Genomic DNA, 19176 nt, shown 5'->3' on the forward strand with positions numbered 1-19176 from the left:
TTATTTATTATAAAAATATTGTTTTTTTTTCTATGGAAAAAAAAACAAAATTACTTCCCAAACAACCCAATAATAGCATGTGAATCTATCATATTAATTATTTTTAAACCAAAATGGCCATGACTGTCTATTTTAGACAAGTTTTCAACTTTTTTGGTTACCTAAGCTAGCATTGGTTCACATTATCTCAGATCACCAAAGCATTTGTTATTTATTGTATATATATATTTTCACATTAAACTTCAATAGTAATTATCAATGAAAAGTTATTAAAGCAAGAAAGAACTTGGATCAAGTTATTCTGAACACCCTATTAAAACCTAAAAGTAAAATTTTCTACTTTACCATGTGGTGAGCTGAATTCTACAAAAATTTTAACAATGATGTCAGCATCATCATCTTCTGATTGTCTTTCCTGATAGATGATGACTCTGTTGACTATGCCATACTTTCCACATTCGTCAGTCACCTCGGATTCTAGTTCATCATCTAGGTCTTCTATTCCAACCATATTCCTCAAAATCAGGACACAAGACTAATTGATATAAAATTTTATTTATGATTTCCACATAAATTTTATTAAAAAAAAATTATATATATATATAATTTTGTAATTTAATTTAAATACATATATATTTTAAATTTTACCTCACTCCGCCTCATTAATTTTTGCATTAACATATGACGAGCATTAGACCCCTTAATCATCATATTTTCTTGTTGCTGTAAAGTCTGTGGTTCTTGTTCTTCAACTAATTTCTTTTCTAATTCTTCTTGCTGTTTTTGAGAAGTTGATGGTTGCTGCTCCAAAGGTGAAGACATTACTGTAGGTGTAACGATATCTAAAGAAGTCGGAGTAACGACTGTGGGGGGAGTCAAAGGTGCAATTTCGGGTATCACTGTTGGCAAACCTGTAGTAGCTGTGGTTGTGGCCACAGGTAAGTTTGTAACTACACCAGGTGGCGGAATTGCAACTGGAGGCCTAACTGGCGTTACACCTGTTGAATGATATTTTCATTAATTAAAAGTTTTTTAATGTTATTAGCTTAATAATAATAATAATAATAATAATAAAATATTTTTAAAAATTTATTGTTAACACAAAGCTCACAATAACAAAAGAATTTCTTATTGATAAAGAGCATAAAATACTGCAATTTCACTTGCTATTTATTAAACTGAAGCATATGAAGCAGGAGAATATACTGAAATTTGTTTCATTTAATTTAAAAATATATTGTTTACTATACTGAATATTACCTTTCATTTTTATATTCAAGAAAACAGACAGACTACATATTTGCAAAGACCAATAATTGTCATAATAAACATATTTAACTTTAGATAAACAGAGTTGGAATAATTATGTTTAAAGAAATCGAATAAATTTAATTAAAATCAGGGCTGTGGAGTCGCGTAAAAATCTAACGACTCCAACTCCGACTTTTCCTTATCATCCGACTCCGGCTAAAACACCAAAACTCCACAACTCCGACTCAACAGCCCTGCCAGGGCTGTGGAAGTCGCGTAAAAATCTACCAACTCCAACTCTGACTTTTCCTTACCATCCGACTCCGACTAAAACATCAAAACTCCATGACTCCGACTCCACAGCCCTGATTAAAATTAAAAATGCTAACAGTGTTCCCTTCGGAATTTTCTTAACTTTTGCAAAATAAAGACTTCATTCACCATTACATGAAACCTGTAGGTTGTATTTATAATAATTTCTATGTTAATTTCGTATTATACATAATTGCATAAAGATAAATACATTCACTTTTTTACATATGCTTTTATTTTCTTTGCTATAATGCCTCAAATTGGCAAGTTATTTTGTAGAACAGGAAATAAAACTGATGAACACACTCAGCTCCAAATTATTACAATTAATAAATACACATTTTTATATAACAACATTAAGCTCATGAAATAAATCTATGCTTGAACTCCCTGAATTGTGGTTGTCACTTTTCAAAACTTTAAATCATAGCAGAAAATATAATGAAGTTATATTTTCTACACTTTTTCTTTAATGTTTCCTTTCTATATTTGTACATTGTTTCCTATTCACAACACATTGCTTTTACTTGCATTGAAAAAATGATTTTATAAATTTTGTTCAAAAATCATCATAAAAGTGCAAATTTCAATTAAGAACATCTTTTTAAAATTCATTAACATATATCCAATTTAAAATTTTGTTCTCATTCTAAATACAGTACATTCTATTTCACCTGAAGACAATATGTGCAAAATGTTGAAAGTACTTGCACATGTTTGGATTAAACTAAATTAACACCAAAAAATCAGTGTGTATTTAGTAATAGAACAGGGGGAAAAACTATTTTCTTATAATAAATAGAGACAACTTAGGCATTGACAGTCATTTTCTTCTAAAAGCATATAAAAATGCTTTTAACATTGGAAAGAAGTGGAACAACTGGTCTTTCACATTCTGTGAAGTGGCAGTTGATACTTTCATAATCAGTGCAAAGACAAACTCCCATCAATTTAATGTATGTACTACTGCACTAGAAATTTTCACACTTGAGCATTTGGGCAAAATAGTGTTTCTTAATTGTTACTTGCAGATCCTTGGAAATTGCAAGTAAGAGTTGAAGATCTTTAAATTTCCAGAAAAACAAAAAAGCATATTACATCATGGAATAAAAAAGTGCTTTTATAATATTTATTGTAATTAAAAATACCTCCAAGTTTAAATTAAAAAATATAAAATCATTTAATTTAAATTATTTTCTAAAACAAAGACATTTATTATTCTTATACATATATATTTTAAAATAATGATTATTTTTAATATTACTTTAATAACTACATTCTACTCTACATATATGTTAAAAGTTTCCTTTCTTAAGGGATTTGTCAGAAAGTGAAGTTTGAGAAACATTTGTTTATTGCATGTCCTTGATGCTTTTCTTACCCAGAGAGTGTTTTTCCAACTTTCCAAAAATCTGCATTTTTTTTTTTTTTTACAATTTAAACAAAGACAGACTGTTGACAAGAAGAATATTAAAAAAAGCAATTAACAATCATGGGATATAAAAATTAATTTAATGTCCAGTTAATATGTCAATGTGACTCACTCAGATTTATATTCAGGAAAGCACACATAAATAAGAATCATAAAACACAAAAATATTAAAATTCTTCAAAATTTGTCCCTAAATGTATAATTTATATGAAATGTTAAGAATTAAAGTTAAGTAAAATTTATAGAAAAGACTTATATGAAAAAATTTCTTTTTGAAATTCAACTAAAAGTTACTTGGTTAATAGAAATGTAAATAATACACAGTGCAGTTCACAGAATATTTTCAATGTTATAGCTAGAGACTAACTTTGTATTCAATTTTTCAAATCAGCTACAAACATATTTAGAGAAATAACTTTTACACCTGCAATAAAACTTGGTTGTTTTCTTCCTCTATAAAACCATATTATTTTAAATTACTTAAAATCAATTAGATAAATCATAATTTTACCATATATCCTTTTAATTTTAATGTTCTGACAATTAGTACAGATGCTTGCTTCTTTTACTGATAGCTGCATATAATTTTTACATTTATATTTTAAAAATTATTTTAAGAAATAATTTAAAACTAATATGTTTATATGAAGAATTATAAAATGCATCATGGAGAAAAGCATCACAAAATGCCAGAGACAGGCATTCAAAGAGAATCCCATAGTAAATATATCAACTGTCAAAATTTAAAACATTTTTAAATTTTAAAAATATTATGTTGGTTACTTGATGATATAAATTTGAAAGAACAATCTGTAATCTATATACAAATGAGGATGTTTGTTTGCTATACACTCCTAGACTGTTCAACCAATTGCTACGAAACTCAGTAATTATGTTCACATTTAACTTAGATAATGTCATATACAACATCCTACACTAAAACATCAATTAATTTCTATCTACAGTGGTACCTCAGGATACGAAATTGATTCGTTCTGAAACTGAGATCGTATCATGAAAATGTCGTAAGGTGAATCATTTTTCTCCATAAGATTACATGTAAAACCAAATAATTCGTTCCAACACAAAAAACACACTCAAATTAAAGCTAAGTAATACATTGAAAAAAATAACTATAGTAATGCGTTTTGTAGTAGTAAATGTATAAATAACCATAATAGAATAATTTGATAATAATAGAATAATAAATTAATTAAAAAAATGTAGTTTTATTTGCCACTTTACCTTTGAGGACAGATGTTGGTGGAGGCATAAACTGGTGGCAGAGGAGAGGGAGAAGGGAAATGATACTAAAACTTACATAACATAATGTAACAATAACTTAAGAAAAACTTTATATATATATACAGTAGATCCCCCTATAAGACGGTAGATACGTTCCGTTCTTTATGAATCAATTTTGTAGGAATCATAGTTTACGGACTACGGCTGTTTGAAAGGTTTTCTTTCATAAAATTAATCGATTCTAGACTAATTCNAATAAAGACTAAACGTAGTTGAAAACTACGTTTAGTCTTTATTGAGTACTTAGGTGTATTAAAAAATCGTATCTAAAATAGTACAGTAGAAGCCGTTTTTCCGGTTAAGCCTTAATCCTCTCCCTCTCCCCCCGCGGGGAATTTCGGAAAATCCCTTCTTAGTGCGTTTTCATGACGTACCCTAACTGTCTACCAAATTTCACCTCTCTAGGTTAAGCGGTTTGCTCTGGGCGATGATGAATCAGTCAGTCAGGACAAGCAATTTTATATATTTAGATAAGAGCCGGGAAAATAAAATGGATTTCTTACGTACTACTGGTACTTGATAAATGCCAAAACGATATGCCTAATTATATCGGGCTATTTATAATTGGATATAGAGTAATTTGCAGTAGATGTAGCACTTAAGTCGCTATCTCGTAATACATTTACAATTTTTGAATTTGACATGGCGACTTAATCGCCTATCTCTACACCAATTACTATATGTAATCATTATATAATCTGGCACATCGTTTAATATTAATCAAGAATCGTATTATTAGACACAAAACATTTTATGATTTTAGTGTAACTACTGCTGCCTCGTATTTTTCTTTTATAATTAATTTCTTCCAACATCAAAACAAACGCAGGTACAGCTAATGCCATAAAGCACCAGCAATGCATTTTCTTAACTATGAAAACTACATAAATGTTAAATGTAATTTTTATGCATAACTATGCACCATTTAAATTGAAATATTTCTTTATTTCAAAAATTCTTTAACTTTCAATGATAAAAATACCACTAATTATTCTGTATTATATGTAGTGTTATATAATCTGGTGACCAAAAATTAAGCGTATGGTAACTATTAATTTCACCTGTCTCTAGAACTCACCAGGTGATTTCCAGCTCCACAGCCAAATGGTAACATAGACGCAGAACATTGTATTCTTTATGTAACATAACCAAAAAGCAAAAATTTTATCTAAATTAAGTAATTCCTAATGAGTTGAGGGCATAGAAAACAATTGTTGGAAATAATACATTTTCGGTTCTTAATTCTTTACGCTCAATTTCGACTAACCAATGCTTTTGCCTAAAGCCTTGGGCTTGCAGTGGCCTTGGATGCACTTGAATAAATCCACGATACTCCAACATCAATCTGGCAACCAAGTGCAATATTAAGTACCATGTAATACAGGCCTTGTTGTGTAAATTTGTATAAACGGGCCCTGCATACGATCCAGTATTAGTACTGGACATTATACAGTAGCATGCAATATGGATTTTGTTCCATAAATGGGGCCTTCTGAGTCTGCATTTGTTTACACCTCACACTGCCTGATACAATGATGAATTCCACAATCTTGTTAAATGGATAGTGTTTAGTGTTTCCATAAACACTATAATGTTTTCAAATGTATTTTTGCTGTTATTCGTTATTGTTTCTAACATGGCTGTAGTCACTGAAATTTTGGGTTATTCTGGTGTATACAGATTTTTAAAAATAAAGAACCAATAGAAATATTCCAATTAACAAGTAAAAAATTCTTTAAAATAAAACAATTAATTCTTTATTTATTTTAAAGTATTAATATATATATATATACCTTCTAATTTTTGTCAGTTTCTTTATCTTTAAATTTTTAATTGAGACTGTCAATCAGAGCAATTGACTCAATGTTGATTTGTCATTTATTCACTCCCAAAGTAATCGCAGTCATGTACTATCTAAAATTTTAACGATAAATTAACCATCTGCCTTGACAAAGGGCTAATTTTCACTTCTCTTCTAAATTGACATTTCATATTTCAGTCTTTAGTTTAAAAAAAGTGTTATGATGAGTTTTCTTAGAGAATAAATTTATTAATAAAAGAATGTGTAAAATATGGTGTGTGAAAAAAACTTTACAATGGGGGAAATGAAAATGGAGAACATTACAAAAGATAAGAAACGAGTAGAATTTACATTTTCACTGAACACATTCTTCACACTACATTCTCTCTAGGCATTTTGCTGGAAGTTGTATACGGTTTCTTCTCGGCAAAATTACGGTCGACATTAACGGACATATCTAATTCACAAAATGTACATCGATGCAGTTAAAAATGGGGAACCTTCAGCCCGACAGGTCATTGGCCTCGTATAGTGTCTGGTCATACAGTTCTGCTTTTACAATCCTTCCTCCAAAGTATCTTCCATTTAGAGAGTCTCTCGCTTTGGCAGATTCTGAAAATGATTAACGGGAAGTTTATGTCATATTACATTTGGACCCCATCATACTAGTCAATAAGTTCAAATCTATGCAGTGCTTAAAATAACTTGATAAAACCTTTACTACAATTAAAGCTAAGTTGTTATAAATATGGACAATAAGGAATTAGGATACATTGAAAAATTCATAATAAAACTTATGGTTATTATAATACAAACTATAACTATATATCTCAAAATTTGCAAGATCCTTCATTAGTGAACAATAGTTTGGGTCAAGGGTGGTAAGTCTTTTTGAATATGCACACCAAAATAAACACATTTAATTAAAAAAAACTTGTGTTACAGTTTGAGTTAAAACAAATGACTACATTGAAAAAATAATACTAATCACACTACAACTTACACACATTTCCAGCACTAGTTTAATCAGTACAAATGTTTTCGATCCCTGAACAGTCAAAAACGTTTCTTTAACTGCAATTTAAAAAATTGTAGATTATAAATTCCCACTGTCGTCCGTCTGTCTTTCCTTAATCTCGAGAATGGAGTTGGATAGATGAAAGACAAGGTTAGATATGGAATATAGGGGCAAGACATTCCTGATTAACTATATATAAACTTCCAATATAAACCAGAACTCACATTATTTCAATTCAAATATTCTCTCCCCAAAGGTGTTAGATGGATGACTGGCATGACTATTGTTAAAGGAAGAGAATGATGTACATGGGCAAGCCACTACTAATTTGAGGTCAAGAGCATATATTTTAAATTAAATAAATTAAAAATATGATTAAAACTGCAGCCTAGCATTGTAAAGATGTCACAATAAATAATTGCTTGATTTGATTAAACTAGTGACAGAAAAGTAAGGTGTAGTGTGATAGGATATTTGTTTCCAGTTTTTCTAAAAGTGCTTTCTGAAAAAGTAAAATAAATTTACCTAAACTATTTACTATAGTAAAATTAAATATTTAAAAAGATGACCAGAAAAGGATGATAATGAAACCAAACTAAATATAAATCAAAATAAAAAACCAAAGTTAACAGAAACTGTGAGACTTTTTTTTTTCGTCCAAAAATTTTTTGGACGAAAAAAAAAAGAATATTTTTTTCAAAATTAAAATCTGTTAAAATTCTTTCCAGCAAAAACTTTGTTGTTGGAAGATGTGATTATATCTTCTCCCACGGACTTGCTTCCTTGTCCAGAGGTGACATCTGGATGTGTCACAGAGAACCTAACGAAACAAAATCACTATTGGACATGAACTCTGAAATTTCCAAAAAAGGGCAAGAGTAGCGAGGGGAGGTCCCCCAAAATAAAAGAACGGGATCAATGATGACAGGAAAGTTCATCAATCATCTCGAGAGAGTTGGGGTTTGGGTTTGCTATCTCATTGGAAGCAAGTCCCAACCTTCTCAGACAGTTGTTCCACCATTTGGACATTGCTTGGATTATTGGATTGGATATCATCTTACTTTAGAAGGCATCTGTGAATTCTCAGGAAAGGAAAGGACCATCTACCAAATCTACAGAACTGAAGCATCCACCACCAATACGGTCTATCTATGTCACATTCGATTGTAAACTCTCTCTCAGTTAGGAATCTGATTTAATTAGGAATGATATAGTTTATTGCGATACTGTAAGTTCGAATATGTATATGTGTAAGTAGTCTATACAATAAAACAGGTAAATTTTTAGAAATGCAGTAGTCGAATGTACTTTTCTTTTTCTCCGGATACGCTGTCTCTCAGGCCATCTCAATCCCGAATCCGGGCACCTACACATGCAACTGTTCGCATAAAATGAACGAAAAGGCCATTGAGGTTTCTGTGTTCCTTAAAACACTGGTGTCAATCCTGACAAACTAGTCATCACCAATGTGACATCAACACTTCAGTTACGTGGTGCCAAAGCATAGGGGGCCCTTCAGCATTGTCACAAAACTAAGATTAAATCATGCACTTCAACTGCTAAATTTTTATATGCATATTCATCACAATATAAGCAGTCCATACAAAAAAGCTCAAAAATCAAAAGAATCTGTTACATATGTTACAGAGTTCTTCCTTATATTCTGCATTTAACACCAGTGAATAATTGTATGGCATTTATAGTCAATTATGGTATTTAGTATATAATTTATCATCATTCCACTTCAAGGCTAAACTTTAGTCTAGCGAGTCTACAGATTATCCAGTGATGTGTGTTATTGTTTTAAGACTAAACAGTATTTAAAGTTTAAGAAAAAATAAAAGTTGACTGCATAATACATAAAATATTACAATAGTGATAAACGTCAATTGTAAAATAATTTAATGACATATATAATTCAGGATATTAGTCTATTGTTTATAAAATTACAGAAAAATTTACTTACTGTAATTGTAGATATTGTTATCAGTTGTTTAATGGTATCAAAATTAGCACATCCCAAAACATGCAAGTTAATAATAATTTATAAATCTTCATGTTACATTTGATAATTGTTTTAATGTATCTTTTTAATGTCAGAATCAATAAAACTTAAAATCCCACTAACTGTAGCATTATATACTGACCTCAATGTTATCAGTTTAGGCAGATATCAAAGTGATTACAATAAGCATGGGCCACCATCTTGAACCCTGATTAATTGAGGTTTCACATAAACCTGCAAGTGAATACAGTAGACCCCCTATAACACTGTAGATTATTCCGTGTTATATGAATTCCATGTTGTACGAGTCACTTAGATTTTACAAATAAGTGTGCCGGGCTGTGAACGGCTCACGTATTTGTAAAATCTAAGTGACTCGTACAACATGGAATTCATATAACACGGAATTATCTACAGTGTAGAGGGGGTCTACTGTACACTACTTTTCTTATACAGTCGACCTCCCTATAATTACGATTCCTATAAAACTACGAAAAAATATACGTATTTTGGAAATGTTGAGTCGGATTAGTGTAGAATCGATTAATTTTATGGAAGAAAACCTTTCAATCAGCCGTAGTCCATAAACTTGACACGTGTCGGGCTGTGATTGGAACGACTTGTAAGAAATCGGATTCCTAATAAATTGGAACGTATCTATATCTTATAGGGGGGTCGACGGTAATTCACACAAGTTTTACCATGAATGTACTGTACAAAGCATGTAAATACTATAGTACTTTCACAGCAAGTGGCTGATGTTGAGGTGACTATTGTTTTTAACCATTTCTACCCACTGGGAACTAAGAGGGCCTTTTTTCCATGCTCATTGTGGGTTTGTCCAGGATCACAATGAGGACAGCCATGGGTAAGGGAGAGAGTCTGACACATCTATAAAGACTGCTAATGAAAAATGATACTGAGGTGACTGTGGATTATTATAGCAAAGAAAGGAGAAACTGCTATAAAACAGAAAATTTTAAAGGATTTTTTAAAAAAGTTTAAAAATGATTTGTTTCTGTTCCCTTTCATCATTTAACTTTGAAATCTTACAAACTATTCATATTAAAATGTAACCACAATACATATTTTTATTCTTAGAACTATTGTATGTATTACCTTCATAATAAATGTAAAAATTGTTTTCTTATATGTGATTAAATTCACTAAGGCATAAAAAGAGACTTAAAGTATTGGGTTGTTCAGAAAGTAATTTAGTTTTTTTTTATTACTAGAGGAATTAGATGTATTTTTACCAGCCAATTTCATTTTAAACCAAATTTTCATTATATACTTTGATAGCTGACATTTTAAGGCTTATTTGTAAAAAAATTTTGCTTGACTCTGTATAATTGTTTTATTTTTTGATGTCCCATTAAATATGGAAAATTGAAAGCATCATTTTTGGCATATTTTGCTTTTTATTACCAAAAAATCAAAATGCTGTTCAAGCAAGAAAAAAATTGTAGTACATATATGGAGATGATGTGTTGACAGAATGACAGTGCCAAAACTGGTTTACAAAATTTCATTCTCGCAATTTCAATACTGAAGATGCACCACGTTCTGGATGGCCAGTTAAAGCCAATGAAAACAAAGTAAAGGTACCGATTGAAGCAAACTGCCGAATAACAACATGTGAAATCACTAAGAGATTAAATTTGTCAAATTGAACTGTTTATGATTACTTGAAACAAGTTAGTTTCATTTCAAAGCTCAATATATGGGTTCCACATGTTCTTAAGGAGAGATGCTATCTTTGGTGGGATTTTAAGAAAATTTTTTTTTTTTGAGCTTTTACCAGACAATTTAACAATTGATTTGAGAGTGTACTGCCATCGAATAAACAAACTGAGTAATATCATCAAACAGAAAAGGCCAGAATTGATCAACAAAACAGATGTAGTGTTTTACCATGAAAATGCCAAATTTCACACAAGTTTGGTAACTCGTCAGAAACTGTTATAACTTAGATGGGACGTGCTATCACACCAACCATATTTGCCAGATTGAGCACACTCAGATTATTACTTGTTCCAGTCTATACAATTTTTTTTTAACTGTAAGACATTTACTTGAAATGACAATGTCAAAAATCACTTAAAATCAGTTTTTTGTAAGCAACGATCAAAACTTTTATGAATGTGAAATCATGCTACTACCAGAAATGATGACAACAGGTATTGACCAAAATGATCGATATATAATTCAATAAAATATTTATTTATTATAAAAATATTGTTTTTTTTCCTATNCTTTATGCTTTTGCGTCACTGGATCCCAAGACATATTGATAGACTTTATTGGACCGAATGGAAGAAAAGCTTGCCTGATAGTGTCTTCCTTCAGTTCGAAACTGATGCTTCCAACATACACCCTGTGGCAAATAAAAAAACCAATGCCAACGTTAATTATTAAGCAACATATCTGCATTTTCTTCTGATTTTTGAGGCCTACAATATCTATAACTAAAGAATACAGCAAATTATTTTTAAACTATAAATGAGAATAGTGAAAAAAAAAAGAAAAAGAAAATTGAATTTATCAATTTATAGTCTGTACAAACTCTTTTCTAACTGAGGATAAAGAACACAATAAAAAATAAATTTAAAAATTATGTATTTAAAACATACAAAAATAAATTTTATCAAACGATGAGATCAGCCGATTAATTGTATCGTGTACAATATTTTATACCCCCAAGGACAATACTGTAGGTCTACGGTAAAATAAATTTAGTTTTCCCACAGTTACACTTTGCTGCTAATTGCTGTTGTGATAACTTTAACACGACCTTCTAATGACAGCACTTTGCATTGCTTTCGCTTTTCAAACAAACTGAAATGGTGTTGCTACACTAATTCATTATATTAGGAAGGAGGAAACGTTGAACAATAGTTTAGACCAGATATATTCGTGGAAATGGTCACTTATTACAGTTGTTGTATGTTGTTTTGGACCAAAAATCAATGCCCACGGTTGCATTACACAGGTGGTTGTTTAACACAGGTAACTTATTTGAAGATTCTATGGATAAACTATTCGGTGCCAGAAATTTTTGCCCGTTGAATGCAGGTGGTCACCTAAGCAGTTTTCACTGTATTACGTTTACTTAATGTGATAATGATATAGTGCAAGATAGATGTGCTATATCATTCTTGCAACGGAGAGCATATAGCACTTGCATGCATGGAACAGTATTACCCTGTGTAAAGTCTAAGTATTTAATTTTCCACAACTAACAACTTGAGCGTTTTCATTTCCAAATGATACTTTCTTAATTTAAATGAGTGTCCTCCAGTAGCCAAGTGAATAAAACACACTGGTAGTCAGTTTGGGCATGGCTAATGATGTGGATTTTTCTGGGTTTTCTCCACATTACTAACACCTAAATAGGGACCAGCTTCATATAAGTCTTCCAGGGATGCATTCCCTTGGCAGATCACTCATGTGTCATATTGCTGTAATTAAATAATGAAACTAATTACAATATTTTTTCTATAAACACAATATTTATGAGGACATACTTCCCAAGTAGTTTATATAATCTGTTGCAGAAATATAAACACTTATCATCACATAGAATCAATTATTCTAGCAATCTTACACAATTTTTTTTATTTAAACAAATCATATGAAATCTTTCAGATGTTATGGTTAGCAACTTTGATCACATGTGGGCCATCACAACCTATCCAACATTTTTCAAATATTAATAATAATAGACTGGTATTAATTAGTAGTCATTGACCACTCTCTATTCCAGGAGGAAGTCAATGACTACTTTTGATTGAATTTACTTCAATTCCCATCCACAACAGTCCCTTCTTTCCATCAGCCCAGTATTATGGTGACATTCAAATAAGAAAATTACACAATACAAGGTTACCAGCCTGCACAAAATATGCTTTAAGCAGTTTTTTCAAGGTGCCAAGATTTGGTCCCCCCATTTTTTTCTTTGCAAAATTTGATTTGTTGGAAGATTACCATTTGATATTTGAATATGAATGGCACACTTTCTTAGAGTTAAAGATTAGAAAAAATATTTTCAATGGATGTCTACTTTCACCAATGAAATTGTGCCATTTCGTACCATTTAATTATTGTAATAAACATGACATTGATAGGCTGAAATAGCCAAACTCTTTATATGATTTTCATTTTAATATTTATTGTATCATGGTATTTGATTTATATAACAGCAAAGTTTATTTTATGTAAGAGTTTATCACACTGAGTAACCAATCTAACACATTTTAAAAATTCTTAATTCTTCTACTGTACACAATTTAAAGAATTTTTAAAATGTGTTAGATTGATCACTTGATGTGATAAACCCTTATGTAAGACAATCTTTGTATATATAAATCAAATACTATAATATAATATAACAGAAAGGTAAGAAATATGAAATAATCTAATAATATTAATCTTTGACGATTTTAGTTTTTGCCTAAACAACACTGCACTCATCTGCTAGTATTCTTAATAATCTAACATCCATGAAATCTTTTTGAAATATTTTAACTTTGAGCTCTGAATTATTCATTCACCCCTGTTTGAGGAGTTATTAAATATTAATGAACTGGTCTATAATTGAAAACAAAATGCAAAAAATTTCAAGTATCTTTCATCATTTTTCATTTTAATAATTTTTTGATTATATAATGTAAAAGGTAATTTCCAATTAAATTTTGATTCAGTTTATTAATATTTCAATATATTCAGGATATTTAAGACAAATTTATATATTGGTAACAATAAAAATAAATAAACACCTTTCTCTATTCCAGCACAATTTTAATGCGTTGAAAAACGTTTTCAATCGTTTTAATCGACCTTCTTCAGTTCAAAATTCAAACTATATAATGAACAAAGTATTTGGAAAAATACAAAAAATTTCACAACGCTTATTTACAACTTAACGCTAAAGCGCATGCGCGTACTTATAAAACGTATAGATTAAACCTAAACAATTAAAAATAACATCATTATATATCAAGTAATATTATAAAAACAATTAATAACGCCACCTATGCGGTTGTAATAATTAATCTACATTATCATAAAAGGACTTCCAGGCTGTTAATAAACTTTCAGCATCTCTGTGGTTGATGCACTGCGCGGTCGTATGCGCCTTGTGTATCGCAACCTTTTCCAGGTGTTTCACCGCTTGTATTGATCTTGTAGGTTTAATAATCGCTGCCTGATTTCAGTATACTTCAATTCCTTGTTGCTTTGCAAATGCTGCGAGGACATTGGTAACAGATTATGAATTCATTGATAAATAATAAATTAATTAATAACTGTTTTTTTTTATCCTTTTTTAATGCCATATAAATTTACAATTGTGATTTAATAACAAGATAAATTACTTTTAAACATGTAATAAAACATCTTATTTTAAACTTTTAATAACTTGGCAATTCCAAAAACATATCTTTCTCAAATTAACAATTTTAACTAATGAAAAAGTTTACTTTAAAGAAACTAATCTTTTAAAAATTGAAAATAGCAATTCATTCAAAAGAATGTTCAATTAAAAACAGTTAAATAGATTAAGTTATAGAAAATGTACACTAATCATTTTTTTACACCACTTTGCTCATTTGGGATTTTTCAATTACACACAATCTTCGAACAAATTACAATACCAAAGCAAATGTATCAAGGAAATACATTCTTGGCCCCTTCTACCACATGCAAGCAGTTTTTTCTGCCGCAACATATGCATTTGCCATTTGTCTCATCAACTTCAACTTGTTTTTACCATTTTTTTTGAAACTTGCACAAAATACAAATATTGCAACTGACAGCAGGAACACAGTGATTTAATTGACATTCAATTTATTATATAAATTCTCTCAAAATTATTTTACATTTATAAGATCAAAGTGAGGAAGAAATTGTTTTATTGTCAAAATTTGTTTATATTATTTATATTTTATACTAACTGATAGTTTACTGATTTGTATATTAACACAAAAATAATTAACATACAATAAAAAGTGCTTAAAACATTGCTAATATTAAATTTTATGAAAAATAAGTATTTTTATCAATCTTATAAATTTTAATGGTAAGTTCATACAAAACAAATGTACTGTACTTACCTGTAATAATACCAGGCGCATTAGCAGCTAAAACTGGCTGAGGTAAAATAGGAGGATTTACAAGTCCAGGAGGTCCTATAGTAGGAATAGCTAGTCCTGGGGGCGGAATTACAGGACTCAGACCAGTGTGCGGGGGAGATGAGACCGCTGCAGGTGGAGCCCCGAGACCGAGAACCTGATGAAATGCATCAAAAGAAACTTTAGAATGTTATATTGATTGCATATTTAAGAATGATAACATGGCTAAATGATAAAAGCAAATTAAGTATGTATGTAAAAATACTGCAGCAGGAAACTTTTAGGGGGAAAAATCAGAAAAAGCAAGAGTCTAGCTGGTTAGAGAAATACAGACACTAACCTCAGAAATGCTGAAGTGCTGACCATCAAAAGTCTGTGATAAACAATGCATATTTTTGTTACGAATATATAATTTAAAAATGACTAATTTGTTGTGTGTTTAAGTCGTAAAGAACAAAAATATATTGATAAAGCAGCCATCATGCTTTAAACATTCAAAAGATAATTTAATTCTGATTAAGAATAATGTTAAATAAAGAATAAAGAATATTTAAATTTAATGCATATTTTTTCTTTTTGCAAATAATTTATAAATTCAAACTAAAATAATTTTATAAAGCATTGTTTGAAAATTTTCTACAAAATAATTATTTATACATACCAATGCGTTGCTAGCTACGGCATCCATAGCTTGGATTTTGGCAGTTGCGGCAGCCGCAGCAACGGCGGCAGCCGTTGGCATTGTACTAGAAGTTGTTGGAGTTTGCAATGCATTTGGTGGAGTAATTGTCTAAAATTAATTATAATTATTTTCAATACATGATGTTTAATTTATACTAATGTTCATCTAAAATATTAAAAATATAATATTTACTCTTCCGACTCGCAAATACTGTCCGCCGAGATCAAAAAGATTCATTGAAGAAATTGCGTCTTGAGCTGCTTGAGCAGTTTCATATTCAATAAACCCATATCCTCTATAAAAGTAAGAAAATAACAATATAAACCTTGGAAAAAAAAACATAAAATTAATTACTTAAATGATCAACTTACTTATGTTTCCCTGGTATGCTACCAGATGCTAGTTTGCACATTTTTATTCTACCAAAAGCTTCAAAAACACTAAAAATACCAGTAAATTTAAACACACAGATGCAATGGTATTTCATGATAAACAAATTGCAAAGATTTACCTTTGAATGTCTTGTTCTGTTAAATCTTGATGAACTGATGCAACATATATTCGATTGTATGTTTTTGCTTCTTCCATGATTTGTTCAATAATAGGTGCGGCTTGTGGCATATTACTAGGTCTTCCAACCTATCCGAAAATGTGTGTGAATTTTTTAAATTTAAAGCAGTTTAAGAATAATTATTTCAAATATATTTTAAACTTGTTTCTTCTATAAGATTTTATGTAAATCAGAGTTAATAATATTCTCTGATCAACAAAATTATTTAGCAACTGATGTATTTAACTGTTTTCTTAACAAAAATTCAATTACAACCAAAATGTTTGAAAGTTAATTATTAATACAAGTTAATAGATCTTTCAATTTTTAATTAAGTTATATACTGGTCATATTTCATGTGATAAACGTAATTTGAAGTATTTATTAGAAGTCTTCTTTGTACTATCAAGAAAAAAGAACATTTAGAAGATTTTTATGTATTCTAAATAATGAATTTTAGAAGGATTAAGTAAATACACAAGGCTCACTTTTGTACATTTTATAACTGGAGAGGAATGAGTGTTGTTTTTCTCTAATATTATATCTTACTTTGATAAAAATATTGTATGAGTCATTATGCAACTTGTAATGAATTCTACTAAACAAAAAATATTCTCAAATTTAAAAGAACTAGACATGTTTTTTTAAGATTTCATTCTATTTCATATGACAGAACCTGTGAAAAATGTAAAACATTCCATTGAAAATTTTCTTGTTCTTGTCTTTTGCCATACTATTTATATTTTGCAAAATTTACTTAACCCAAGTATTAGAGAGATTGCAGCTGACATTTTCAGCCCAAAATGTGAACGTCGGACATCAAGCACTACCATCTGGCAATTCTAGAAGGTTGATAATGGTGTTCGCTATGTCTAGCATGGCAAGTAGAAGTTGGGCTTAAACTTCTTCATTTTTTTGTATTTGGAGTTAAAATTATGATGTATTTTATTAAAATAATGATTATTTAAGCATTTATGAATAATATTGTAAAGAAACAGAGGATTTTAATCCAGAAATTATTTAATTATTCAATTTTTTTGCAAGTGACGTGAAGTGCTTATAGAATTTACATATATTTCTATTCATAGTAGCTTATCATAATTCTGTAGGAGTAGGTTTGTTCTTTCACAGCATCTTCTACCATCCACAGTGTAATACGTTTGTAAATTTTCTAAAAATAATTTCCCAAGCTGCTTTCAGATTTACATAAGCCACTACAAAAATACTTCCCTCAACAAAAGTATGAGGTCGTCCTATCACGGTAGGAGACATGATGCTAATTAAAAATTATTATTTAGTGTTATTAAACATCCTATAAATACTTTAAAATAGTTTAATTTGTTTATTTACCTTCACTAGTAAAATTCATTGTTATTAAATGTTTCCATCATTTTTCAACAATGAGTCAGTGAGTGATGTGAACGTGTGGCGCAACATGTTTTACTTGGAATTCAAACGTCAAACGTAAACTTCTGCTTGCCATACAAGTTTAACGTTTGAACTTCGTCCACAACCTCTCTATTATGTAAACATTTATTCTGAATTATACGAAATTTTATCCAATAAAATAATAATATAAGTTTGCAACAAGGAAATCTATTTCTAAACAAGTTGTTCTTAAATTATTCTAATGGGCAAGTACTAAAAACCTAAACTGATTTCAAATATGATTTTTTTTATTGAATACTGTAAGACTAATGTTTAATATTACCTTTTAGAAAATACACAGGGTGTTTCAAAACATACTGACAAACTTTGGGAGTTATAGAGGACACCAAAACAATCGCTTTTTCTTAATAAACGCATATCCATGAATGAGCTATTTTGACAAGAGAGCAAATTATTTGAATTTACATCAGGTGCTCAAAATGGCAATTATATACTTCAACATGGAGATTACACTGTCAATTCACAGTTTCAGACTTCATGGAATATTCCTGAGATAGCATGCATGTGTCCAAATGACCATGACTCTTGCCAGAAGATCTCAATGGTTACTTGGGACATCTTTCTTTGTACAAGCATTCAGCTTCTTGTCCATTACAATTTACTTCACCATAAACAAGATAAATCTAGCCAGTTCTTCAAAAGAAAAATTATTGTTCAATTTGAAGAAGAATTTTGAATAGGTAATTGAATAAAAAATGAAACTTGAAGGTATAAGGTTACCAGTCAGTAGTAAAAACTACTGTCTTCTTGAAAATTTTCAACAACCTTCATTAGAATAAAGGTATCTTTATTATTGTTTTTTTAATCCCAACGTAACAACAAAAGCAAGAAAACAAAATGCTCCAGTTCTCGCTGGCCATTGCATGGTGGCTCTAAATTAAAACTTTAATGTGCTCTATTGCCAAAATAACTCATTTGCAAACAAGAGTTTATTAACAAAACGTGATTGTTTTGATGTCTTCTATAACTCCTTGAAGTTTATGTTTTTGAAACCCCCTGTATATTAGCAGGGTTCTCAGTCACTCCAAACTGACAGACTTGATCAAATGTTTTCTTAGTGTCCATTGCCAACTTCTGTACAAGTGAATGATCAAGTTCTTTGTAGTAATGCTTCATCCCTCCCTATCAACTGATGTATCCTTCTGATTAGACAACTTTCTTACAGCAGCTTTCAATATTAACCAGAATCATCTGGTCAGAATACAACCAGATTATTCTGGGCATATGTTTACAGAGTTAC

At 30.0% G+C, this 19176-nt stretch overlaps 1 protein-coding gene across 9 annotated transcripts in view; it reads right to left on the reverse strand.

Annotated features, from left to right (window-relative positions):
• Positions 1-298: 298 nt before the first annotated feature.
• Positions 299-19176, reverse strand: part of LOC111642249 (poly(U)-binding-splicing factor half pint-like) — a 63260-nt gene continuing 44382 nt past the window's right edge. For 7 of the 9 annotated variants that reach the window (XM_023388561.1, XM_023388563.1, XM_023388558.1 and 4 more), the window contains 8 exons: positions 16449-16576; positions 16309-16377; positions 16130-16232; positions 15917-16045; positions 15596-15628; positions 15238-15412; positions 649-998; positions 299-535 (listed from right to left, as the gene is read on the reverse strand). In XM_023388561.1, coding sequence (XP_023244329.1) covers positions 314-535; positions 649-998; positions 15238-15412; positions 15596-15628; positions 15917-16045; positions 16130-16232; positions 16309-16377; positions 16449-16576 — 1209 coding nt within the window. In that variant the 3' untranslated portion in view covers positions 299-313. The remainder of the gene's footprint in view (positions 536-648; positions 999-15237; positions 15413-15595; positions 15629-15916; positions 16046-16129; positions 16233-16308; positions 16378-16448; positions 16577-19176) is intronic. The other 2 variants (XM_023388560.1, XM_023388562.1) reach the window with 1 other exon arrangement.

This window comes from Centruroides sculpturatus, unplaced genomic scaffold (assembly GCF_000671375.1).
Source record: "Centruroides sculpturatus isolate CEXI.00-Female unplaced genomic scaffold, Cexi_2.0 scaffold1587, whole genome shotgun sequence".
In the NCBI taxonomy this organism is placed as follows: Eukaryota; Metazoa; Arthropoda; class Arachnida; order Scorpiones; family Buthidae; genus Centruroides; species Centruroides sculpturatus.